The 26773-nt window shown below is 47.2% G+C and overlaps 1 protein-coding gene across 1 annotated transcript in view; it reads right to left on the bottom strand.

The window, feature by feature from the left end:
- Positions 1–907: 907 nt before the first annotated feature.
- TEX11 (testis expressed 11) overlaps positions 908–26773 on the bottom strand; it is a 1801876-nt gene continuing 1776010 nt past the window's right edge. The window contains exons 24-26 of the mRNA XM_040406306.1: positions 16685–16849; positions 2184–2741; positions 908–1597 (exon numbers count right to left, since the gene is read on the bottom strand). Of these exons, the coding sequence (XP_040262240.1) occupies positions 908–1597; positions 2184–2741; positions 16685–16849 (1413 nt within the window). The remainder of the gene's footprint in view (positions 1598–2183; positions 2742–16684; positions 16850–26773) is intronic.

Raw genomic sequence — 26773 nt, forward strand, 5'->3', positions numbered from 1 at the left:
CCTCCCGAACCGCCCGAGCCTGGTGAATATAGCGCTCCGTTCGGCAGTTAAAGTAGACGAATTCCATACGAAATGCCAATAACTTTTTAAGATGATTCCCTTAATAAAGCATCCGAATCCCCAAACATCAGCTGAAGTCCAGAAGAAGGGTACAAATAGAACACACTTTAATTAACACACACAGGCTTTTATGCAAGTCCCCATGCAAGGGGACATCCCACAGGGAGGGACACAGTATAGCCAATCAAGTACAATGGAAACATAAAACCCTTCCAGCATAAACATACAATGCCCTCCCCTAGTCCTGGAGATAATCAAGTCTGAGAACGTAACAACTTGATTATCTCTAGGCAGAAAAGTCACAGTTTTTCCCAATATCTGGAACACCCCTTTATACATGAGGTATCCCCACAAATCATATGCCCCCTGATAGCCCCGGTCTGGGTGATCAACATATTCAAATTTCACCCAGATCAGTTTAAGGGTTCTCAAAGAGACATGGAAGTCTTCTGTGTCCGGTTCACCCTGGGTGGGCTGCCCAAAATAGTTCCATAAGTTTGGGTGTTTTTGCCGGTCACTTTAGAAAATGGGGGATTTCTTCACACTGCTCCCCTATAAGTCCATAGGTCGGCATACCCGCCTAGACCCTGTCGGGTTGGCTTGGGGATGTCCGAGAAAGGTATTTCACGAGTCCAGTTCGGTCTGTCGGGACAGACCGTCTGCATTACCGTTTTGTTTGCCCGGACGTATTGCATTGTAAAGTTGTAGGGCTGAAGGGCTAGGCTCCACCGTAATAGCCTGGGGTTGTCACCAGCTACCCGGTTTAACCACACAAGGGGGTTGTGGTCGGTCATAAGGGTAAACAGCCGTCCATACAGATAGGGCTGAAGTTTCTTGAGTGCCCAAACTAGGGCAAGGCACTTTTCTCCACGGTGGCATAGCTGACCTCTCTGGGCAAAAGTTTACGGCTGAGGTATACCACCGGGTGTTCCATGCCGTCCCCCCCCACTTGGCTCAACACGGCTCCCAACCCAAACATGGAGGCATCTGCGTGGACAAGAAATAGTTTAGTGTGGTTGGGTGCTGCCAACACAGGAGCCTCGATTAATGCTGCTTTAAGTCTCTGGAAAGCGTCCGGGTACTCTGGGGTCCAGGTTACCTGTTTTGGTACGGCCTTTTTGGTAAGGTCGGTGAGAGGTTTGGCCAGGGCGCTATACTCTGGGACAAATATTCGGTAGTAACCGGCCGTCCCTAAAAAGGCTAATACATGGGTTTTGGTACGGGGTTGGGGCCAATTAGCTATGGCCTCTACTTTAGCCGGCTCTGGACGCTGCCTACCAGAACCTACCCTGTGGCCGAGATATTGCACCTCGGCCATGCCTACATGGCATTTGTCCGGTTTCAAGGTGAGACCTGCAAGATGAATTCGTTTTAGTACCCTGGACACGTGACCCAGGTGGTCCTCCCATGTGCGGCTATAGATGGCAATATCATCTAGATACGCACATGCAAAGTCCTGGAACCCCTCCAAGAGCCTATCGGCCATCCTCTGAAAAGTAGCCGGGGCATTCTTCATCTCAAAGGGCATAACCTTGAACTGGTATAGCCCAAATGGAGTGACGAATGCCGATTTTGGGATGGCCGCAGGCTCCAAGGGGATTTACCAATACCCCTTGCACAAGTCCAGGGTGGGCAAGTAATTCCCCCCAGCCATCCGGTCTAATAGCTCATCTATTCTGGGCATGGGGTAGGCGTCAGTTATCTGTGCGATCATTGAGTCTCCGATAGTCTACACAGAAGCGCGTGGTGCCGTCGCGCTTCGGAACTAGTACTACCCGTGAAGCCCAAGGACTTTGTGAGGGTTCTATAACCCCTAACTTGAGCATCTCTCTTATTTCGGTGAGCATATTTTCACGTACTGCCTCAGGGATACGATATGTTTGCTGCCGTAACGGCGTTTCTCCCTGGGTTTCTACACGGTGTACCGCAGCGGAGGTATAGCCTGGTATGGCTGAAAACATTCCTTGGTATCCCTGAAGCAGTTGAAATGCCTCACCTTTCTCTAAGGGGTTTAGGTTCTGACCCCAGCTTACTTGGTCAATAGTACATGGGGAGGTGTCTAATAAATCAGGGAGGGGTAGTTCCTCACTATCTTCAGAGGAGGGGGCACATACGGCACCTACATCTTCCGGTCTCTCAAAATAGGGCTTGAGCATGTTTACATGAAAAGCTTTGGTCAGCCTTTCATCTGAACATTTGCTCACAATATAGGTGGTATCGCTTATGCGCTCTACCACCTTAAAGGGTCCCTGCCAGGCCGCTTGCAGCTTGTCCTTTTTACCGGGTCTCAGGGCCAACGCTTTCTGCCCTATGTCTAGTACCCTATCTCTGGCTCCCCTATCGTACCACTTCCTCTGGCATTCCTGGGCCGCCCGCAGGCTCTCCCGAACGGATTCGGTGAGAGCCCGCAATCGGTCCCGGAACTCCAGAACATACTGGACGACAGGTACTCCCCCCTCATCCGTGTTGCCCTCCCAGTGCTCCCGTACGAGATCCAGAGGGCCCCAGACTTTTCTCCTGAACAGGAGTTCGAAGGGGGAAAACCCCGTGGATGCCTGGGGCACTTCGCGGTAGGCAAACAGAAGGTGGGGAAGATACTTTTCCCGATTCCTGTGGGACTCTGCGAAGGTCTTTAGCATCTGTTTGAGGGTGCCATTGAACCGTTCACAGAGTCCATTGGTCTGGGGGTGATAGGGGGAGCTAACTAGGGGTTTCACTCCACAGCTCTGCCACAATTGCTGTGTCAGGAGTGCCGTAAACTGAGTCCCCCGATCGGACAAGTTCTCCTGGGGAAAACCTACCCGGGAAAATATTTTAACCGCCACAGTCTCGGCCTCTATGTTTGCGAGGGCTGCTGCTTCTGGGTATCTAGTGGCGTAGTCCACTACAGTGAGAATGATCTTTTTGCCGGACTAGCTGGGTCAGCTGAGGGGTCCTATTAAGTCCACCGCTACTTGGTGAAACGGTTCTTCTATAATAGGTAAAGGGCGGAGTTTGGCTTTCTGCATCATCCCCTGAAGACGCTGTGTAACAGCGAAACATGTCGGGATGCAGGGTGTGTGAGAGTTAGCGTTTTTAGGCAGTGATGTGCGGAAAAGCCCAAACAATAGTTCAATAAAGATAACTGTATAGCAGTAGCGAACCATAGGGCTTAGACCTGAACGGATGCAGTTAGCATAGAAGGCAGTGGATACAAGGGGCGTATAGGAGATGGAGGGAGCCTGATATAAAGTGAGAGGAGGAATTTACATAGGAGGTAGAGAGAGACTGACATGAAGTGAGAGGAGGAACGTATCAAGGAAAAATAGGTGGTACTACCAGTGCACCAGCACGATACATGTCCCTATACACAAGGGAATGGTAATAGTTAATAGATCGTGACACACCTCCAAAATATCGTCTCTTTAGTGAGGGCATTAAATAATAAAATAATAGAACAAATTTCCCCCCACCTTCCCTCCTCTCCCTCTGTCCTCCCCCCCCCCCCCCCCCCCCCCCTTGTTCTCAATAGATGCCACACATGAATCAGGAGCAAAAAAAGAGCCATATATAAAAAGGTCGCAGTAAATGCTATGTAATACTATGAGTGTGTATAACATTAAGAGCAAAGAATCTAGAGCCAATCCGCATCACTGATAGTTTTAAACGTCTGTAGCATAGTCTCAATATGAATATATGAATAAAAGGATAGTATTTATTAAAACAATAAAAATAAAAGTGAAGTTTTAAAAGAAAACAGTACTTGATCCAAAAACGTAAATAGGCCTTTCGGGACCACTAGTTAGCAAATGTAAAGTTTAACACGTTGACAAGTACTGTGAGGTCAAAAGCTATAAAAATTTGTAAATGGCTTTCTGGTGGTCACCCCTTTTCCCTATCTTTTGACATATGTCACACGTCCTACAATAATACTTAAGATCTTGCGTGACCCTAGGCCAGAAGAACATTTGGGTCAACCGGTCCCTTGTCTTTTTAACCCCTAGATGTCCTGCTAGAGGGCTGTCATGACTGAGTTTTAATAACTCCGCCCGAAACTTATGGGGTACTATTAGCTGCCTTTTAGTGACCTGACCGGCCCCGTGTCCTAACCCTCCTGTCACTCGGTACAATAAACCCCTTATGCCATTCAAATCTTTCGTGGGTGCTTTCCCCCCGGGTAACGTCTACTGCCTTTCTATACCCTTCTAGTGTGGGGTCGGTTCTCTGTTCCTGTTCAAAATCCTGTGGCGTATCCCAGAAAGGGGACGGGTGGTCGGGTAAAGGGGGTATTTCAACTCCTACCTGGCTTTCCTCAGAGTGCAGCGGTGCTTCCAGTCTGGCTTGAGCCCGGGTGGTAACCAGGTATGCTTCTGAAGTGGTGTCCCGTGATAGTTGGGAGGTTAAACAGCCTACATCATTGCCCAGTAGGACTTCTGCCGGCAGTTCCTGCATAATGCCAACCTCCAACTGTTTGGATCCAGAACCCCAGTCCACAAGGACACTGGCTGTAGGTAACTTGTGTATGGCGCCCCCAGCTACCCTTACAGCTACTGTGCGACCGGTGCGAGCTTGGGCCTTGACTGTGTGTGGTTGTACCACGATTAGAGTGGCCCCAGAGTCTCTCATAGCTCGTGTCCCTATGCCATCCACTGTAATCCATTGCCGGTGGTGGTCTCGGTTGTCACCTCCCGCTTGCACTGGATTAACCTTGTGTAGTACACTCCACTGCTCTTCTTGATTAGGGACGTAGGTTGTACTTTCTTGCTGGACACAATGAGCGGCTGCCCTGGGTTGTTGTGGTGGTTGCCTTTCCCAGCCTCCCCTGTTCAAACGAGGGCACTGGTTTTTGTAATGTCCCGGCTGCTTACAATAATGGCACACTGCAGGGGATCGAGGGGTTGCTGCGGAGCCCGGCGGCGGGTGGTTTATGGAGGGCCTAGGGGCTGCATATGTTGGAGCCGGGTAGTTGAGCTTAAAAGTTGGTCTGCTCACCCCTTGTTCCCTCCTCCTGTTGTCCTGGTATTCATCTGCTAGTCTGGCGGCTTCCTCCACCGGTTTTAGGCTTTCTGTCCTTTACCCAATCTTTTATATCTTCTGCAGTGTGATTGAAAAATTGCTCCAATAGCAGGAGCTGTAAGGCATCCTCCAGGGTAGTTGCTTGGCAGCCCTGCATCCAATTACGGGCTGCCCTGTGTAGCCGAAAAGCCCATTCAGTGTGTGAATCTCTCCCGGTCTTCCGAAGTTCCCAAAACTTTTTCCGGTATGCCTCAGGAGTTACAGCATATCTGGCTAACAAAATGTCTTTTATCTGGATATAATTATGTATGTCCCCATCAGGTACTGCTCGCAACGCCTCTGCTGCTCTTCCTGACAACTTGCTGCTAACACACACAGGCTTTTATGCAAGTCCCCATGCAAGGGGACATCCCACAGGGAGGGACACAGTATAGCCAATCAAGTACAATGGAAACATAAAACCCTTCCAGCATAAACATACAATGCCCTCCCTTAGTCCTGGAGATAATCAAGTCTGATAACGTAACAACTTGATTATCTCTAGGCAGAAAAGTCACAGTTTTTCCCAATATCTGGAACTCCCCTTTATATATGAGGCATCCCCACAAATCATATGCCCCCTGATAGCCCCGGTCTGGGTGATCAACATAATCAAATTTCACCCAGATCGGTTTAGGGGTTCTCAAAGAGACATGGAAGTCTTCTGTGACCGGTTCACCCTGGGTGGGCTGCCCAAAATAGTTCCATAAGTTTGGGTGTTTTTGCCGGTCACTTTAGAAAATGGGGGATTTCTTCACACATGGTATCTCTTTTCGTTCATTTTTTTTATGATTTACATTTTTTTTCCCTCCCCAAACTCAACACAATGACCGCAGTAGTAAATGATGTTTGAGTGACACTTACATACACAGCTGTGGGTAAACACATGTTCGATGGAGTTAACATACAGCATGTTTAAATCACACACAATGTTAAGGGCTAAAAAAATAAATAAATAAAAAAGTGGCTTGGGGGACCAAGCGTCCAAAAATGATGCCTTGACAGGGTCAGAATTCCTGTCCATACAACACACACAATTGTTGATTGTCAGAAGAAAAAGTGTCTAGTTGTGAACGAGCCTAAAAAAGTTATCCCTTTTAATTGGGAGCAACAGCATTGCAGTGTGAATGTGGAAAGGGTACGGTATGGATATAGTGGCATGTGGCAGCAGCAGGAGCAGCATAGCATGGAACATACAAGGCTGTTTATGGGTAGTAGTGACAGTAGTAGTAGTGATAGTGGAGTTAAATGCTTTGCATTAATGGTGGTGGCAGTAGGGGATTAAAAGTGATGAGCAGCAGCATCCATATGGTACATATTGGCAGAAACGCAGCAGCATGAGGATGGCAGCAGCAGCCTTACGGACGATCGGAAGATGATGATAAGCAGGTCACAGCAGTGGGATGGAGGCAGCAGCTGCTGCTGCTTAATGAAATTTACCCCCCCCCCCCAACATAAAAATGTAAAATTTCAACCGTGTGGAAACTGAATACACGTAAACTGACAATTGAGGCATTAGTGGCATAATGCAGGCCGCAGCAGCCATACAGAACATGATGGCAGGCAGCATTGACATGATGCAGGTCGCAAGAGCAGCCATACAGTACATGATGGTAGGCAGACAGACCACAACAGTGGCAAGATTTGGCACCACCACCAAGGCGAGGTCTGTTGATCGGAATTGGGAGTGTGAAAATCCTCCTGAATCCAGGCTTGGTTCATTTTGAGAAAAGTGTCAACACGCCCCTTGCATCTTTTCATAACAGTTAAGTCCTAGGCATGAACGGACTGGCTATAGACCCTACAAGGAAATGTCCCGGTGAGCTGATACCCAGAGGGATGGCTAAGCCCTGCTTTTGACCGCCAGCCAGGCACATAAAAGATCTGATGCTCTCAACTAGAGATGAGCGAAATCGAATTCAATCCGAATTTCAGGAAAAATTCGATTCGACCCGAAGTCGAATTTCCTAGAGCTTTGTGGTAACAAATTTTTTCTAAAATGGCTGCTGCACATGTTAGAATGAGGAAGTAAGAAGCCCGGGAACGAGGGATAACCCACAATGCCATGCATGCAGCCAGCAAATCAGCAGCTAGCCAGCCCCTGTGATGTCACAGCCCTATAAAAAGTCTCAGCCTGCTCTGTTTCCACCATTTTACAGTTAACTTAGTGCAGGGAGAGACGAAGACAGACACTAGGGACAGTGTTTAGGAAAGACTTTATTCATAAAAAAACACAAACTATTGAGCAGTTCAGGGAAAGATTATTCATAGTGTAGGGAAAGGATAGGGAGGCATTTTCCACACTGTAGGGAAAGAGCAGGGACCATTAGCACACTGTAAAGCCTGGGTAATAGGAACTATTCTATTACACCTTGCTGCTGTCACCGCCAGACATCTGTGAAGCTCTGACAGACGTTCTTCAGAACCTCCTGCTTGAGGTTCTTTTGTTTTGCTTTCGTTTTGTCATCTCGTTTCCCTCTCTCAGCTGTCATCTAGTTGCACTGATTGCATCCCTTTAAATCCCCTCCCATACTGCATCACTTTGCGGTTTATACAACTTCCTGGAGTGTGCTGTTGCTAGAAGCTGTTACTGCTGCATCCACAAGATAAGTCTGTTTCTTTATTCCTATTTTCCTGTTTGCCTGATCCTAGGTGACCCTGACTCCCTCCGTATTAAGTGTAGGGAGCCGGTGGTCGTGTCCCCTCACTATTATAGGGTGTTCAGGTGTCATACAGTCAGGGAACGAGGGTATGCAATTATCTACCATAGAGATTTTTGCATAGGCTCAGCAGTAAGGGAGAGAGCTAGGGCTGTTACAGGGCTTACCCTTTGGTTCCTTAGTTTTGGGATCAAGTCAGTCGGATCTTCATTTGTGTCTTCTAGTTTTCTGTAACACCTTCCGTGACATTATAAACCGCCAAAACCGTCTCAAGCATGGATCCGGTTTCACTTTTGACTGAACACATGCAGGGTCTTTCATTGGAGGTAGCAGATCTCCGTAAAACTGTATCTCAGTTTCAGGTGACCGGTTCAGCTTGCGTTCATGGAGTTTGTTCTGAGCCTAAGATCTCGCTCCCGGATACGTTTTCCGGGGGTAGTGAGAATTTTGTTCATTTTAGAGAAGCTTGCGAACTCCATTTTCGCCTACTTCCCCATTCCTCTGGTGATGAGGAGCAGAGGGTGGGGATCATCATCTCGCTGCTCAGGGATAACGCTCAGTCTTGGGCCTTTTGTCCGGGCTGAGTCTAGACTACGTCTTTTATGCCAGGGTAAACAGTCCGCAGAGCTATACTGTTCAGAATTTCGAAGATGGGCAGCTGATACTGGTTGGAATGATGCTGCACTCCGAAGTCAATTTTGCCATGGTCTTTCAGAGGGATTGAAAGATGCATTTGCCTTTCATGAGAGACCGACCTCCTTGGACTCTGCCATGTCTCGGGCTGTTCGTATTGACAGGCGTCTTAGAGAGAGAGGAGAGATCACTCCTTCCTGTCATACTCACTCCAAGGACAGTGCGGCGGTCTCTTTCAGTGCGCTGGGGTCTCAGTCTCTCTCAATCCCCTCTGAGCAGGAGCCCATGCAGCTGGGTTTGCTTGCCTCTGACAATAGAAGATTCAGCTCTCAGAGGAGGGTTTGTTTCTGTTGTGGAGGTATAAATCATTTGGCAAGTGTTTGTCCCTCTAGGAGATTCAGGCAGTTTTTTGAGAGTAATAAAGAAACAAAAAGAAAAAAATCCTCTAAAAACGTTCCATCTGTTACTATTGGCAAGGTTGATGCGGAAATTGAAGGTTTTCCGTTTGCTTGTAGTTTCCGTTTTGTCCTACCTGCCAGGGTGGCGCTAGAGAGCAAGAACATTTTTTGTGAGATTTTTGTAGATAGTGGAGCAGCTGTCAATCTCATTGATAATCAATTTGCTATAACACATGGTTTCCAGGTATGCACTTTGGGAAAGGATATACCTGTTTTTTCTATTGATTCCGCTCCACTTTCTCAGAAATCGTTAAAGGGCATAGTTCACAATATCCGTTTGATTGTGAGTGATACTCATGTTGAGGATGTGTCATGTTTCGTCCTAAGCGGGTTGCCTACTCCTCTAGTGTTGGGGCTACCCTGGCTCACTAAACATAACCCCACCATTGATTGGCAAGCGAGGCAAATAAATGGTTGGAGTGACCTTTGCAGAGAGAATTGCCTCACGACATCTGTTTCAGAGGTTTCTACTAAGACTGTACCATCTGTTCTCTCTGAATTTTCGGATGTGTTTTCTGAGAGTTGTGTTCAGGAGCTGCCCCCTCACAGGGAGTACGATTGCCCTATTAATCTCATCCCAGGCGCCAAGCTGCCTAAATCTCGTTTATACAATCTCTCCCAACCTGAAAGGGTCGCTATGCGTGCTTATATCTCTGAGAGCCTGAGAAAGGGACCCTCGAAGTCACCTGTTGCCGCTGTTTTTTTCTTTGTTAAGAAAAAAGATGGTTCTTTAAGACCATGTCTGGATTTCAGGGAGCTGAACCGTATCACAATTCGTGACCCTTATCCGCTTCCTCTGATCCCGGACCTGTTTAACCAGATTGCTGGGGCTAAAGTTTTTTCCAAGTTGGATCTAAGAGGGGCATACAACCTGGTCAGGGTCAGAGAAGGAGATGAATGGAAAACGGCCTTCAATACCCCTGAGGGCCATTTTGAGAATTTGGTTATGCCTTTTGGTTTGATGAATGCTCCAGCCGTCTTTCAGCATTTTGTGAACAGCATTTTTTATCATTTAATGGGGAAATTTGTACTAGTGTATCTAGATGACATTTTAATAATTTCTCCTGATTTCAAAACTCATAAGGACCACCTATGTCAGGTCTTGCTCATCCTGCGGGAAAATAAATTGTACGCTAAACTGGAAAAATGTGTGTTTGCGGTTCCAGAAATTCAATTTCTGGGGTTTCTTCTCTCCACTTCTGGTTTTCGCATGGACCCCGAGAAGGTCCGCGCTGTGCTTGAGTGGGAGCTTCCTGAGAATCAGAAGGCGCTGATGCGTTTTTTGGGTTTTGCCAATTATTACAGGAAGTTTATTTTGAATTATTCCTCTGTTGTTAAACCACTCACTGATATGACTAGAAAGGGGGTAGATTTTTCCTCCTGGTCGGTAGAGGCGCGTAAGGCCTTTTCTAGTATCAAGGAGAGTTTTGCTTCCGCTCCCACCTTGGTACAACCTGATATCTCTCTGCCCTTCATAGTTGAGGTGGACGCTTCTGAGGTGGGTGTGGGTGCGGTCTTGTCTCAGGGTCCCTCTCCTGCCAAATGGCGACCGTGTGCCTTTTTCTCGAAGAAACTCTCCTCCGCAGAGAGAAATTACGATGTGGGAGATAGGGAGTTGTTGGCCATCAAGTTAGCTTTTGAGGAATGGCGCCATTGGCTAGAGGGAGCCAGACACCCTATTACCGTGTTTACCGACCATAAGAATCTGGCCTACTTGGAATCAGCCAAGCATCTGAACCCGAGACAGGCCAGATGGTCTTTGTTCTTTTCAAGGTTTAATTTTGTTGTCACGTTCCGCCCTGCGGTTAAGAATGTGAAGGTGGATGCCCTGTCATGTTGTTTTCCGGGAGGTGGGAATTTTGAAGACCCGGGTCCCATTTTGGCTGAGGGTGTGGTGGTCTCTGCTCTTTATCCTGAATTGGAGGCAGAGGTTCAGGCAGCCCAGGCAGAGGCTTCTGATCTTTGTCCTCCTGGGAGGTTGTTTGTGCCTCTCGCTTTAAGACACAAGGTTTTTAAGGAGCACCACGATACTGTCCTTGCTGGGCACCCAGAGGGTAGAGCCACAGTGGATCTCATCGCTCGGAGATTCTGGTGGCCGGCGCTTCCTAAGTCGGTTGAGTTTTTTTTTTGGCAGCCTGCGAGACCTGCGCTTGTGCCAAAGTCCCTCATTCACGGCCATCAGGTCCTCTCCTCCCGTTACCCATTCCTTCCCGTCCTTGGACACATCTGTCCATGGACTTCATTACGGACCTGCCTCGTTCCTCGGGGAAGACTGTGATTCTGGTGGTGGTGGACTATTTTAGCAAAATGGCGCATTTCATTCCTTTTCCTGGGTTGCACAATGCTAAGACGCTGGCGCAGGCATTTATTGATCACATTGTCAAATTGCATGGTATTCCTTCAGACATAGCCTCTGATAGGGGCACGCAGTTTGTTTCCAGATTCTGGAAGGCTTTCTGTTCTCGCTTGGGGGTTCGGTTGTCATTCTCTTCTGCTTTCCACCCACAGTCGAATGGCCAGACGGAGCTCGTCAATCAGAATCTGGAGACATATCTGCGCTGTTTTGTGGCGGAGAATCAGGAGGATTGGTGTTCTTTTCTTTCCCTTGCTGAGTTTGCTTTAAATAACCGTCGTCAGGAGTCCTCTGATAAGTCACCATTTTTTGGTGCATATGGGTTTCATACGCAGTTTAGGACATTCTCTGGAGAGGGGTCTTCTGGTTTCCCTGATGAGGAGAGATTCTCCTCGTCTTTGTCATCTATTTGGCAAAAGATTCAGGATAATCTAAAGAGCATGAGTGAGAGATATAAGCGTGTGGCGGATAAGTGACGTGTGCCTGGTCCGGACCTGAATGTTGGTGATCTGGTGTGGTTGTCTACTAAGAATATCAAACTGAAGGTTCCCTCCTGGAAGTTGGGTCCTAAGTTTATTGGGCCTTACAAAATCTTGTCCGTCATTAATCCTGTTGCCTACCGTCTTGATCTTCCTCAGACTTGGAAGATCCATAATGTTTTTCATAAGTCCCTATTAAAACCTTATGTCCAACCCATTGTACCCTCCTCTTTGCCTCCTCCTCCGATTGTGGTTGATGGTAACCTTGAATTTCAGGTCTCTAGGATTGTGGATTCTCGTGTTGTCCGCGGTTCTCTCCAGTACCTCGTTCATTGGGAGGGTTATGGTCCTGAGGAGAGGATGTGGGTCCCAGTGACGGACATTAAGGCCACTCGTCTCATCAGGGCTTTCCATAGGTCCCATCCTGAGAAGGTGGGCTCTGAGTGTCCGGAGTCCACTCGTAGAAGGAGGGGTACTGTCACCGCCAGACATCTGTGAAGCTCTGACAGACGTTCTTCAGAACCTCCTGCTTGAGGTTCTTTTGTTTTGCTTTCGTTTTGTCATCTCGTTTCCCTCTCTCAGCTGTCATCTAGTTGCACTGATTGCATCCCTTTAAATCCCCTCCCATACTGCATCACTTTGCGGTTTATACAACTTCCTGGAGTGTGCTGATGCTAGAAGCTGTTACTGCTGCATCCACAAGATAAGTCTGTTTCTTTATTCCTGTTTTCCTGTTTGCTTGATCCTAGGTGACCCTGACTCCCTCCGTATTAAGTGTAGGGAGCCGGTGGTCGTGTCCCCTCACTATTATAGGGTGTTCAGGTGTCATACAGTTGAGGAACGAGGGTATGCAATTATCTACCATAGAGATTTTTGCATAGGCTCAGCAGTAAGGGAGAGAGCTAGGGCTGTTACAGGGCTTACCCTTTGGTTCCTTAGTTTTGGGATCAAGTCAGTCGGATCTTCATTTGTGTCTTCTAGTTTTCTGTAACACCTTCCGTGACAGCTGCACTAATTGGGGTTACTAAAAGTGATTTATTACTACAGATTTTATGTTTGCATTCTTTGATACATCAGTAATTCCAGTAATCCTTGCTTCTGTTAATAGGGTGAAACTGCGGTCTGATACAACTGTTTTTGGGGTGTTTGATTCTGGGGTGAATGTGCGGTCTGGCTTGCTGCATAGGTGAAGAAAGCGCGCTGCTCCGGCTTAAAATAAATAAATAAAATAAATAAAATAAAATATGGTACTAGAGATAATCACACCATAAAGGCCGAGAACAGATAACCTCAAAAGCATTAGCCGCCCAAAAAGGGTTAGCTGCTGAAACCACTGTTCGCCGAAGCATAATACTTCTCTACACACTTTCAGGGTGGTCAAATTCTTTTCCACTTAATTAGATGCGTCAATCAGTAGTTGCGAGTTGGTGTGAAATAGTGGCCTGTTACTACACACTTTAGGGTGAGTTCACACTTCAGTTATTTGGTCATCATTTGTGAGCCAAAACCAGAAGTGAAGCCTTCTCAGAGATAAGATGTAATGGAAAGATCTGCACCTGTTTAGTGTTTTTGACCCAAACCTGGTTTAATACTACACATTTTAGGGTGTTCAAATTCTTTTACACTTAATTCGATGAGTCAATCCCTAGTTGAGGAATTGCTGTGAAATTGTGGCCTGATACTACACATTTTAGGGTGTTCAAATTCTTTTACACTTAATTCGATCCTACTCAATCAGTAGTTTCGGAGTTGGTGCGAAATTGCGGCTTGATACTATTGCTCTTTTTCTCTTGCATTTAATGTTACAGTAAAGTATGCCCGACAGACAGGTGAGGAGGAGTGATCCGCTGCTTCTTCCGGTAGGCGGGCAAGTATCGACGATGAGTCGCATGGGAGCTGGTGTTGCGAGCGGTCAGGCACGTGGCCCTGAGACTGATAAGGGTGACATCAGTGACATGCAGACAGTAGTGGATGATGATGATGTAGCTGATCGCACGTGGGAGCCGGATGAAAAGGGGACTTTATCATCTTCAGGAGAAGAGGGTGGCAGCTTGCGCGTGAGGCAGTGGCTGAGCCAGCAGGGTGGTAGTTTGGGCATGAGTCAGCAGGATGGCAGCAGCGTGAGATCTGTAGCCAAACGTGCCTGGCATAGACTGCCTGCCAGAAAGAACTAGTGGTGCATGGGTTCAGGGGCGTAGCTAGAAATGCATGGGCCCCATAGCAAAAAAAAATTGAGAAATCGATGTTTTATTCAGCCGCTGCCCCGTGCTTCAAGTCAGGTTTGAAGTCAAGGGGGCAGCGGCCTAGGCGTCTCCAATCCTGCTCTCCCCGCCTCCCGCCGCCTTTATTGACACGCCGGATCTCAGTGCCGGGACCACGCTCCCAGCCCGCATGCGCAGTAAAGGGCTGCTGTAGCCTGTAGCGCAATCCCGGCTCCGGCTCGTACACTCAGCCGGCTTCAGTTTCGCTACTGCGCATGCGCCCGCCAGCCTTACATACTAGCGCAGTTACAGAAGATGCTGGGCACATGCGCAGTAGCGAAACTGAAGCCGGCTGAGTGTACGAGCCGGAGCCGGGATTGCGCTACAGGCTACAGCAGCCCTTTACTGCGCATGCAGGCTGGGAGCGCGGTCCCGGCAGTGAGATCCGGCGTGTCAATAAAGGCGGCGGGGATAGCAGGATTGGAGACGCCTAGGCCGCTGCCCCCTTGACTTCAAACCTGACTTGAAGCAGGGGGCAGCGGCTGAATAAAACATTGATTTCTCAAGGAGGCTAAATGAAGAAAAAGTGCATTAGGAAACTACTATGCAGCACTATAAAGGTACTACATACTAGTACATACTTTGCACAAGTTTATTAGTTACAACTTAAAGGGAACCTGTCACCAAAAAAATCGCTTATTAAGCTGTTAATAGTATTTTTTGGTGACAGGTTCCCTTTAAGTTGTAACTAATAAACTTGTGCAAAGTATGTACTAGTATGTATACTACTATCTAATAATCCTTATCTATCACTTGACACTTCACTAACTTACTGGGGACAGTCAGGACTCCTCTCCACGCCAGACTTTTTCTTTTTACTGTGGCAGACTGCTGGCAGTGCACAAAAGATCAGAATCCATTCACTTCTGTATTGATGACTGATCCTGAAGATCAATTAGGCACACTGGGCGCGGGGGGGGGGCGGGCAGGCAGGCTCCCGCTCTTCACATTCAAAATAGGCAGCCGGCGGCAGCGTAACGTGACGTCACTTCACTCCGTCACGCCGCACGTGCATGGCTGGCAGTGCAGGAGGCGGAGCACAGGGGTGTGATTAGGCTGTGCCCAGGCACACCTCGTGCGCACGCCTATGGGTACGCCCCTGTTCCGGCCCCCTCCACCACCTACCTCATCTTCTGCCCCGGGCCCGCCTGCTCCAGTCCTGAGTCCTGACTTGACGCGGCTTCCCCCCAGCCAGGCCTGAGCCGCGGACCGCCCACGCCCCACCCACTACACTGGGCGGGCGGTCGGGCCTGGCTGTCAGTGCCTGTGTGTGTGTGTTAATAAAAAAAAAAAAAAAAAAAAAAAAAGAATGCGATCCGGACGGGCCCCCAGTGGCGTAGGGCCCCATAGCCACTGCTATGGTTGCTATGGCGATCCCTACGCCACTGCATGGGTTCACGGAGGCAGCAGTAGCAGGCAGTCAGCACAGTGAGGTGGGGGAAAATGCCATACTTGGCGGTGTGGGAATTTTTAATCAAGCCACCGGAGGACGTCAGCATGGCCCACTCTGTGACTGGGCCACTGTGTTGACGACTCATGCAATTCCTCGTTGATTGCTACCCTCACCACTCTGTGACTGGGCCACAGTGTTGAATTCTCATGCGATTCCCACCCTCACCACTCTGTGACTGGGCCACTGTGTTGACTCCTCATGCGATTCCCACCCTCACCAGTCTGTGACAGGCCACTGTGTTGATTCCTCATGCGATTCCCACCCTCACCAATCTGTGACTGACCACTGTGTTGACTCCTCATGCGGTTGCCACTCTCCCCATAATGTAACTGGGTCACTATGTTGACTCATCATGCTGTTGCCACCCTCTCCACTTAGTCATAGGGACACTACTTGTTTCACCAATGCACAGTGTTCTACACCACTATAATGCTCTCTGCAGACAGGAAATAGCTGTTTTTTTTTTAACTCAATTAATCACAAAAAAATTCGGATAGAATCAAATATTTTGGGGAAATTCTGAGAACCGTCCGAATAGAATTTTTGAAAAATTCGCTCATCTCTACTCTCAACATTAATTAAAGGGGTTGTTCCATGAAAAATATTCTACAGTTTTCAAACAGCCACCTGGATTTGAATACTTTTGTAATTGTATGTTATTAAAATTTTGAGCTGCCAGCTTGATATAACTCTAGCAAAGCAATGAATGGGAATATCTCTGGATCCATGGGCGGTACAGGGCTGGTTCTAGGTTTGTTAGAAAAAAGATTGTCATGTACTACATGATGTCAGATTTTAATTTATTACATTGATCTTGGGATAACCCCTTTAATATAGGAGCATCAGTCACTTATGCACCTGGCCAGCGGCCACAGGTGCCCTCCTGAATTCAACTGTATTACTTTCCTCAGGACGGTGATACAGTTTCATACTGTGGCAGGGGTGGCAATATATTGTGCTGCAATGTGGTATTTGGTTTTGCAGAGGCAGTACCTTGTGCTGCACTGTGGTATTTGGCTCTGCTGCATTGGTATTTTGGCTTGAACTATGGTTTTGCTTGCCCTGCCTATGTCTGTTGCACCACCTTCTGCCTATCTGACCCACCTACAACATGGGGCCATTTTTTGTTTTTTTCCAGGACCACTTTAAGTTCCCAGTCCTCCCATGGTCCAAAGAGCCCACAGAGTATTATATTCCAACTTTCAAAGCAATTGGGGCATATTTGATTCATAATCCTATACACAGTGAAATGGTATGTCTTCATAATCTGCTCCCCTTAATTTGTCCACATACCTTACTTTCATAACTGCCCTTCAAGGATCCCAAATAACTTAGAAAAGATAGTGCCAGTGAACACCAGCGTGCAGCATCTGAGTATTTCCCTTCACCATACTGGTAAATCCCTGTGTTCCATGCATGAGTCATCAGCCATAGGATTTCTGCCCCTGGATAGTTTTCCTTAATAAAAAGTATACATGGGTGGATGTAACAGTATACTGGCAGTTTAAAAACATCCCAATAATTCTGGAAGTATTTTTAGGTTGTTTCATCTTATTATCATAGAAACAATCACTAAAATGTAATTTTTTTACATTCTTAACTCAGCCTCTGGATTAAAATAAACCCCTTTTCTGGTGATTATTCACCTATACAGTCTTAGGACTGATTCACACCTGCATTTAACTGATCCTGCAGGCTATTCTGGCTGAAGTTTACCAGATTCTGCATAACTGGACATGGCTGTGCACCTCCAGACCCCATTGACACTTATGCCGGAAAATGGTCGGATCCCTTGGTTGAACTTGATGGACTTATGTCTTTTTTCAACCGTATTAACTATGTAACTGCTGGATTGCATTGTAGTCAGAAGGGTCCGGTAGTGAATGGCCGGATCAGGTGAACTCCAGCAGGTTGTTCTGGCATCAGTTAAATGCAAATGTGAATCAGCCCTTATGGAGCAATCAATACCTTTACACATACGGAAAAATTTATCAAACCGTGCACTCTAGAATTCTATTTATACAAACATTTTGTCACATTGTTCATTTTTACACAACTCACTTTAGTTTTGAAAAACAGGTGGGAAAGTGGGAATGGTTAGCTTGTCGAGTTGATTTAAAGAGACACTCCCACAAAAAAGAAGGCCACAGATATAAATTGTAGTGAACATAATCTTTTAATTTGTCATCCGGGACCTTCTGGTACTCAGCAGTGCATTTGACCAAAACTCTGACTGTCCAATTGACACAATTTCTTATATATGGACAGGAAGTCAGTTTCTCTATTCATTCCTATGACTAGATGTCAGTCTCATAGGAATGAATAGAGAAGCTGACTTCCTGTTCACATATAAGACATTGTGTCAGTTGGAGAGTCAAGGTTTTGGTCAAATGCACAGCTGAGGATCAGAAGGGAGTGGATAACCTGTTGAAAGATTGCCTTTACTACAATTTACTCTACATTATGTGCCATTCTAAGGGACAGAGAATAACAATGTGCATATTTAAGCCTGATGTATCAACTGCAACTTTTTAAAGTCACAAAAACTGTTGCAATATTACTCCATCCAGTAAAGGGGTAGCATAGAAAGTGGAGTAACTTTCATACAGTCTCTGTCATTTGATAGATTTGGTGAAAATTATGGCAATGCAGACAAAGCTCACTTTAAAAATTCCTCTCATGATAAATATCCTCTATTTCTTTGCATTTAAAAAAATAAATAAATAATTTTTTTAAAATACTGTAGAGATACGTGATAGAAAAAAGCTTGGAAAATGCCGTACCTAGAGCATGCTGCACTTTGTAAAAAAAAAAGCTAAAAATAAACAAACACAACACAAAAAAATCGCCATGGACAAAATTATTAGTGAATTTCATAAGTAACTGGATGCAACAACAAAAATCGGTAATTTCTAACAATAATTTGTTTTCCCTTAGCCCTAACAGCACCAACCACCCCCAGTGGACTGGTATAACAGGCGGAATTATTAATGAGCCCAAGTAAATAACACAATTAAACAATTAAGTATCCCTATAAAGGAGGGAATCATCCCCAGCCGACTGTGTTATAGCAAGAAATAACTAGACTTACTAGGGTGGGATATTTGTGTGCTGCTGCTAGTACTAGGGGAAAACAAATTATCGTTAGAAATTAATGATTCCCTTACATCCTACCAGCAGCACAGATGGGGAGATAGCAAGAAGAACCCCTAGGGAGGGCCCTCATGCCTGGCAGAATCAAGTATAGTCTGCCCAAAGGCTGAGTATTCAGCTAATCTGGCATCCAATCTATAATGGGAGATAAATGTTGATTCAGAGCTCCAAGAGGCAGACTTGCAAATCATGTCGAGAGGAAGAAGACTCCTCTCGGCAAAAGAAGTAGCTACGACCCTAGTAGACTGGGCCTTCAGAAACCCCGGAGGGTCCAGAGATTGGGAAACAAAGGATTCCCTAATAACCTCCTTAATCCATCGACTGGTGGATGGTTTAGATGCCTTACAGCCTTTAAACTTACCGGCAAACCGGATTAGAAGATTTTCATCTTTCCTGAACTCCTTTGATCTATCCACATAGATCCGGAGGCATCTCGAGACATCCAGAGGATGTCTAACAGGTTCCTCGGAGGAGGTAGAAGGTGTAGAAAGAACCGGGAGGGATATCACCTGGTTGAATTTATGGAACAAAGGAACTTTAGGCCTAAAGTACACAAGAAATCTTAAAAGGACCTGATCTTGCAAAAAGATGGTATAGGGCTCGTGTGCTGAGAAAGCTTGAAGCTCAGAGACCCTCTTGGCCGAAGTCACTGCAAGGAGAAAAACAAGTTTCCATATGACGAACTTGAAATCCACCTTCTCCAAAGGCTCAAAGGGGGGAGATGCTAACCCCTTGAGAACTACTGATAAATCCCATTGAGGAATGGGTCTCAGTACTGTAGGATTTAATCTCTCATCTCCTTTAAGGAACCGTTTGATGAGCGGGTCCTGAGAAAAAGACCTGTTGAGGCAAGCTGAGATGGCTGAAACTTGAACCCTCAGAGTTGATGGAGCAAGGCCCTTGTCAAGGCCGTCTTGCAGGAAATGAAAGATGGCGGAGAGGGGCGGATCTGCAGGCGCCACCTCCTTTGAGGTACACCAGGAAGAAAATATCCTCATAATCCGTGAGTAGGCTCTTGAATGAGACAGTGTTCTCAGGACCGACTCTGAAAGCCCTTCTATTCTGGGAAGGGACTGATCAATCTCCAGGCTGTCAGGTTGAACCTGTGCAGATCTGAGCAGAGGTGAATGTCCTACGACACCAGGGTCTGCTGAGGGGGGAGCCTCCAATATTGCCCTCGACTCATTTGGGTGAGCTGGGCAAACCAGGATCTCTTCGACGAAAACGGTATGATGGCTATCACCGAGGCCTGATCCTGACGGATTTTCATCAATACCCTCGGAATCATGGAAAACGGAGGGAAGATGTAAGCCAGCCTGAACCTCCAGGATATTGACAGAGCATCTATCGCCAGGGGGTTGTCCTTCCTGTAAAGGGAGCAAAACCTCTCCACCTTGGTGTTGAACCTTGTTGCAATAAGATCCACCTCTGGCATCCCCCACTTGAGGACTATCTGCTTGAATATCTCCAGATGTAAAGAACACTCCACTGTTGGAAGACCGCGGTTCTGCCATTCCGCTATCATATTGAGGAAGCCTCGAATGTGGATCGCAGATAAGTGGGAAAGGTTAGACTGTGCCTTCCTGCTTGTTGATGTAAAGTACCGCAGTCATATTGTCTTACTGGACTTTCATAGCTTTGCCCCGGATCTGATGGGCGATGTAAAGGAGGGCTAGCCAGATAGCTCGAATCTCGCGGAGATTGGATGAGAGAAGCCGCTCCAGAGGAGACCATGTTCCTTGAACTGGAGAGTCGTCTAGGTGAGCGCCCCAGCCTACTTGGGACGCATCTGTTGTCAATATGATCCAGGTTGGCTGGGTCATAGACTTCCCGTCTAAAATATGGCACCACCATCTGAGGGAATACCGAGTTTGCCAAGACAAGGAGCACAGGGAGTTTAGACTGGCAGGGCTGCCATTTTATTTGGAGAGGACCTCCGACTGTAAAGGGGCGGAAGTGCCATAGAGCCAAAGGGACTGCTTCCGCAGACGCTGACATGAGCCCCAACATCTTCATAAGAGTCCGAATTGGGACTCATCGAGGAACGGATATAAACTCTGCAGTGTTCTGTATCGGGGATCTTCTTTCTGGAGTTAACTGGAGAGACATCCCAACAGAGTCGATTATAAAGCCTAGATATCTTACTGAAGTCGATGGGCTCACGTTCGACTTCTGCCAGTTGATGATCCAACCTAGGCGGAACAGAAAGAACAGAAAGGAGATTCCTACATGAAGATGGTGGGTTAGAACCGCTAGAGAAGAGGCTTTCAAAAGGCAATCATCCAAATAAGGAATGATGGTCAGTCCTTGAAGTCTTAAAGCCGCCACCACGGAAACCACCACCCTGGTAAAAGTGTGAGGGGAAGAAGAACTGCCAAAAGGAAGGGCAACAAACTGAAAGTGTCTGGTGACACCCGAAACCTGGACCGCGATCCTGAGATATTTCCTGGAAGCAGGATGAATCGGGATGCGCAGATATGAATCTTTGAGGTCCAGGGTTGCTATCATGTCCCCAGGATTGAGAATGTGAACCACTGACCTGAGGGTCTCCATACGAAACTTCACCTTCCTTATATACCGATTGAAATACCTCAGATCGATAATCATCTGGAGATCTCCTGACATCTTGGGAACCAGAAAAACTGGTGAGTAGATCCTTAAGCCCCGTTCCACTGCTGGAACCTCCTCCAGAGCCCCCTTGCGGATGTAGTCCTGAATGTAACCCTCCAGAACCGACTACTTGTAAGCTTGTAAGAGCTTGGTCTTGATGAACTTGTCTGGAGGAAGAGAGATTAGATTGATTAAAGACCCCTCGGAGATGATATTCAGGACCCAAGGATCCGAAATATTTCGGATCCAATTCTCCTTGAAGTGGGAGAGATGGCCCCCGACGGGTAGATGAGGCAGAGAAATGGGGAAGTTTTCTGGCAGGACAGCAGGAATAACGGGAGTCATCCAAGAGCCTCGAGGAGGCCCGTAGTCAGGAGGTGGATTTTCTATCCTTGGCTCCTTCGCGAGAGCGCTTCGAACCCCTTTGCTGTGCTCCCCAGTCCCTTCGAGCTCTTGACTGCTGGCCAGACCTACCTCCACGGTTCTGTCTGCCCCACCCTCAAAAGGACTGTTGGGGAAGACTCTTCCCCTTCTTATCTGATAGGCCTTCCATAATTCTATCAAGCTCTGAGCCGAACAAACGGCTGGGCTCAAAGGGAAGGCCACATAAGTTGGCGAGTCCGGAGGAACGTAGAGACCTCTGTAGCAGCAATGGCTATAGAAGCGGATGCTGCGGCTGCCGTGTAACCTCTTCTCAGAGTGCACTCCGCTCTCCTGTCAAGGGGGTCCTGCAGACTAGACCTATCATCTGCTGGAACCAGAGTGCGTCTGGACAATTTGGCAATAGCCATGTCCACCTTGGGAATGGAACCGCACGATTCCACCAAAGATTTAGCCATCGGGAACATGGTTCTAAATATCTTGGTTAGAACCGGACCTTTCTCAGGTTTCTTCCACTCTGTCCGCATGACAGAGAGGAGGGTTTCATCCGCTTTGAAGACACGTAGTGCTCGACTAGCAGGATCAGAAGGCTCCACCGGGTCAACATCATGGTCCCCCGACCTGATGGACTTGAGTAGCTTTTGTGTCTTTTCTGGAGGAAAAAAACACGAGGTAAGCTGCTCCTCATCTGAGGAGGAAGAAACTAAGGAGAGCACAGAGGGTCTCTCCACAGGAGCAGAGGACTCCATAGGCATCTGAGCAGGAGCAGGAAGCTTTTCATTGAGCAGGTTCACGACTCCCTTGATGGACCCATCCACATAGCTCTTCACCCATTGATACATGTCTTGCATGGTAGGTTCACTTGAAGGTTGGACCCTCGGATGGCAGCTGTCACACCTGGAGTAGGGATAGCTATCCTCCAAAAGAGCGCTACAATCATAGCAGGATAAATGCTTCCTCTAATATAAATGTTACTAAGCAGAAAAGGTAAGAGGCAGACTGGAGGAAGCTGAAAAAAAGGGCCAGACGAAGAATAAAGGCACGAATAAGCAGAGAAAACACCAGCTTATAGGGACTCTGGGAGCTAGCTAGCATGTGCATCCAGAGACAGAGCTGGTGCACAATGCTTCCTTAAATAGGGAAGAGGCTGAACCTAGAGGAAAAACCCTGCCCCAAGTGGGAAGAACCACAGTATAACTAAAAACCGAAGCTACCTATCAGGGCAAGGAATAACTAAAAATCCTCCTAACAGGAAAGAAAGCAATAAGAATCATAATATCCCCCACAAACGCGAAACAACACTCGAGGAAAACCCGGAAGTGACGTCAGAGGCCACTCCGACGCTACTTCCGGAAGATGGCGGTGCCCAACGGCCGCGGAGAACTGGACCGAGGACGCCGTGGAGAGACTCGAAAGCAAGCACAAACGCGCGGAGCCGACAGCAGGTAATCTGCCGGCCAAAGAAGTTAAAGAAGACTGGGCAAAAACCCGGAGAAAATATATCCCAAGGGGAAAAAAAATAGGGGCTAAAACCCCTAGACATCCGGGAAAGAGTAAGATCCCCAAGAAAAAGGGGACCACCGCCAGTCCACCTGTCCGGGAGGACAGAAAAAAACACAGTGGGTGGGGGTGATTCCCTCCTTTATAGGGGATACTTAATAGTTTAATTGTGTTACTTACTTGGGCTCATTAATAATTCCGCCGGTCCTAACAGTCCACGGGGGGTGGTTAACTCCATCTGTGCTGCCGGTAGGACGTAAGGGAACACAAAATAATTTTAAGAAGCCTTGAAAAAAAATAAAAATTCTAAAGTATCCAAAGACTGTGTGTGAAACCAGCATATGATTGGTTTCAACCACTGTGTTTTTCTTGTCTTATTCATGGCAAGTTTTTTTTTTTTGCATTGTAGTGGCTTTCTTTTTGTCTGTGTCATCTTTTTCAACATTCAGTATGCTCTAGGTCAGGGGTGTCAAACTCAAATTCATCGGGGGCCGCATCAGCAGTTTGGTCACCCTCAAAGGGCCGGAAAACTTACAGTTACTTGGCTTGGCCCTTGGGGATCTCGGACGCCACTTCCACACTTTGGCCGGGGGCTCGGTGGAGCTGATGAGGTGTTTTATCCTAATGAGAAAGATTTCATAATAAGTATTTGGAGATAATAGCAGCCCCCAGTAATAACAGCCCCTCTGTGCCAGTAATAACAGCCCCCTTTGCCAGTAATAACAGCCCCCCCTTTGCCAGTAATAACAGCCCCCCCTTTGCCAGTAATAGCAGCCCCCAGTAATAACAGCCCCTCTGTGTCAGTAATAACAGCCCCAGTAATAACAGCCCCTCTGTGCCAGTAATAACAGCCCCCAGTAATAACAGCCCCTCTGTGCCATTAATAACAGCTCCCAGTAATAAGAGCCCCTCTGTGTCAGTAATAACAGCCCCCAGTAATAACAGCCCCTCTGTGCCAGTAATAACAGCCCCCAGTAATAAGAGCCCCTCTGTGTCAGTAATAACAGCCCCTCTGTGCCAGTAATAACAGCCCCCAGTAATAACAGCCCCTCTGTGCCAGTAATAACAGCTCCCAGTAATAAGAGCCCCTCTGTGTCAGTAATAACAGCCCCCAGTAATAACAGCCCCTCTGTGTCAGTAATAACAGCCCCTCTGTGCCAGTAATAACAGCCCCCAGTAATAAGAGCCCCTCTGTGTCAGTAATAACAGTCCCTCTGTGCCAGTAATAACAGCCCCCAGTAATAACAGCCCCCAGTAATAACAGCCCCTCTGTGTCAGTAATAACAGCCCCTCTGTGTCAGTAATAACAGCCCCTCTGTGTCAGTAATAACAGCCCCTCTGTGCCAGTAATAACAGCCCCAGTAATAACAGCCCCTCTGTGCCAGTAATAACAGCCCCCAGTAATAACAGCCCCTCTGTGCCAGTAATAACAGCCCCCAGTAATAAGAGCCCCTCTGTGTCAGTAATAAGAGCCCCTCTGTGTCAGTAATAACAGCCCCCGCCAGTAATAACAGCCCCCCCTTTGCCAGTAATAACAGCCCCCCCCTTTGCCAGTAATAACAGCCCCCAGTAATAACAGCCCCCGCCAGTAATAACAGCCCCCTCCCTTTGCCAGTAATAACAGCCCCCCCTTTGCCAGTAATAACAGCCCCCCCTTTGCCAGTAATAACAGCCCCCGCCAGTAATAACAGCCCCCCCTTTGCCAGTAATAACAGCCCCCGCCAGTAATAACAGCCCCCCCTTTGCCAGTAATAACAAACAGCCCCCCCTTTGCCAGTAATAACAGCCTCCGCCAGTGATAACAGCCCCCGCCAGTAAAAGTATTGTACATAATAAAAATAATAAAAAAAAACACATACTTACCTCCATGTCAGTGATGCGATGCAGGCCTCTTCTGGCCTGTGTCCCACGCTGTATGGCTCAGGCAGCGCGATGACATCATCGCACCGCCTGCGCCGGCCTCTGATAGGCTGCAGGCACTAGGCCGGCAGCCTATCAGAGGAAGGGAAAGGGACACGCCTCTCCCTCCCCTACCGCAGCACAGGCAGGCATCTGTATCGCTGTCCTGAGGACGGCGATACAGATGACTGGAGATGAGCGCTTCCACAATGGAAGCGCTCATCTCCCTGTGCCCAGCCGCCGCCGCCAGCTCGCTCGCCTGCCCCATATCGGCGGCGGCTGCGCGGGCCACATGACGAGGTCTGGCGGGCCGGATTCAGGCCACGGGCCTTGTGTTTGACACCCGTGCTCTAGGTGTTTTTTCTGGTGTTTTTTTTTCTCCATGGGCTTTTCTATTGGAATTGGATAAAAAAAAACAAGTCACAAATATAACAAAAAATCCACCAAAACACTTGTAAAAAACACTATGAAAAATGCTTGAAATTCCTGGAGTTTTTATCTTTTTACAAGGGAAAAAAACAGGCTAATTCCTATTGGTTGTGGCCTTTGTTAAGGTTGTACCATGTTTCTTTCAATGACAAAATATTTTATAATGGAAAAGAGTTTTTTATTTTATTTGAGAAAGACCTTTTTTCCCCACATCATTTTTGTCTTATTATGTAACCTGACCCTGAAATCTTTAGATTGCTTTAATAATACATTGCAATACTTCTGCTAGAGGAACAGTAGAACAGGTTGCTCTAGCAAAACCCAGCACATGTCCTATCTTTCACCACATCTTGTGGATCGCAGACCCATTGAAGTCAATAGGTCCGCACCATGATGTGGCTTGCACACGGACAGTGCCTGTGTTTTTCAGACCCATGGTTTGCGGATGCAGAACGGGCACAGCGGCCCCCTTTTACGTGCTGTGTGCACGTGCCGTCTCCCTTCTCTCTTCCTGCTCACCACTGCTGTCTATAGCAAAGACAGTAGACCGCAGCAGTGGACAGGAAGAGAGAAGAGAGACTGCACATGCGCACTGTCTCCTCATACAGCTGATCAGCTGGGGTGACCCCCGCCGAGGATAGGTCATCAATATAGGAGACCCCGGAGAACCCCTTTAATGTTAAAGGGTAACTGCCATATTTTTTTTTATTTGCTAGTTTATTAGAGCTAGGCATGTATACCTGAGTTAGTCTGTCAATGATTGCCAAAACATCTGTAATTACCTTATAATAGCAGCTTTCATTAATGTCCTCTGTCCCTTTCCACTGCTTCCTTAAAAGACCGTTGCTAGGATTTGTCTGTCTTCCTTTTAGTATAAACAGAAGATAGAGGGGCGGTCCTTCACACTGCATGCCTGCATTAGGCTTCAGAGTGAGGAGGCATGTCTCTCAGTAATCCAATCTGATTAGCTAGCAGGGAGCTGCTGGCTACAGCAAGTGTGTATGGGAAGTGAGGGAAAGCAGTTTTGGCCTCAGAGAACTGGCAAAGGAGCCATCTTGAGAAGGTCCTCATATTGTAAATGTTTAAACAGCTGTAACTAAGGGAAAAACTCAAGTAAAACAGTGGTATATGAAGAAACTAAAGATTTATTTATGCATAATGATGCTGCAGCAGTAACACATGCTAAAATAGATTTTTTTTAATGAAAAAATGACAGTTACCCTTTAAAGTGTGTCTACACTTTCAGATGGCTTTTAAAATAAGCTGCCTATGTAAATAAGAAAGAACAAAATTTTTGGCTATTGTAGGACTTTATAGCAGTTTTTCCCTCTGCATGCTCTCTATCTCTTATACATGTAGAAGAAGAGCGTAGCAGACATTATAGGCAAGTATTGAGTATTACAGATGTGA

Source organism: Bufo bufo, chromosome 8, assembly GCF_905171765.1.
Source record: "Bufo bufo chromosome 8, aBufBuf1.1, whole genome shotgun sequence".
NCBI lineage: Eukaryota > Metazoa > Chordata > Amphibia > Anura > Bufonidae > Bufo > Bufo bufo.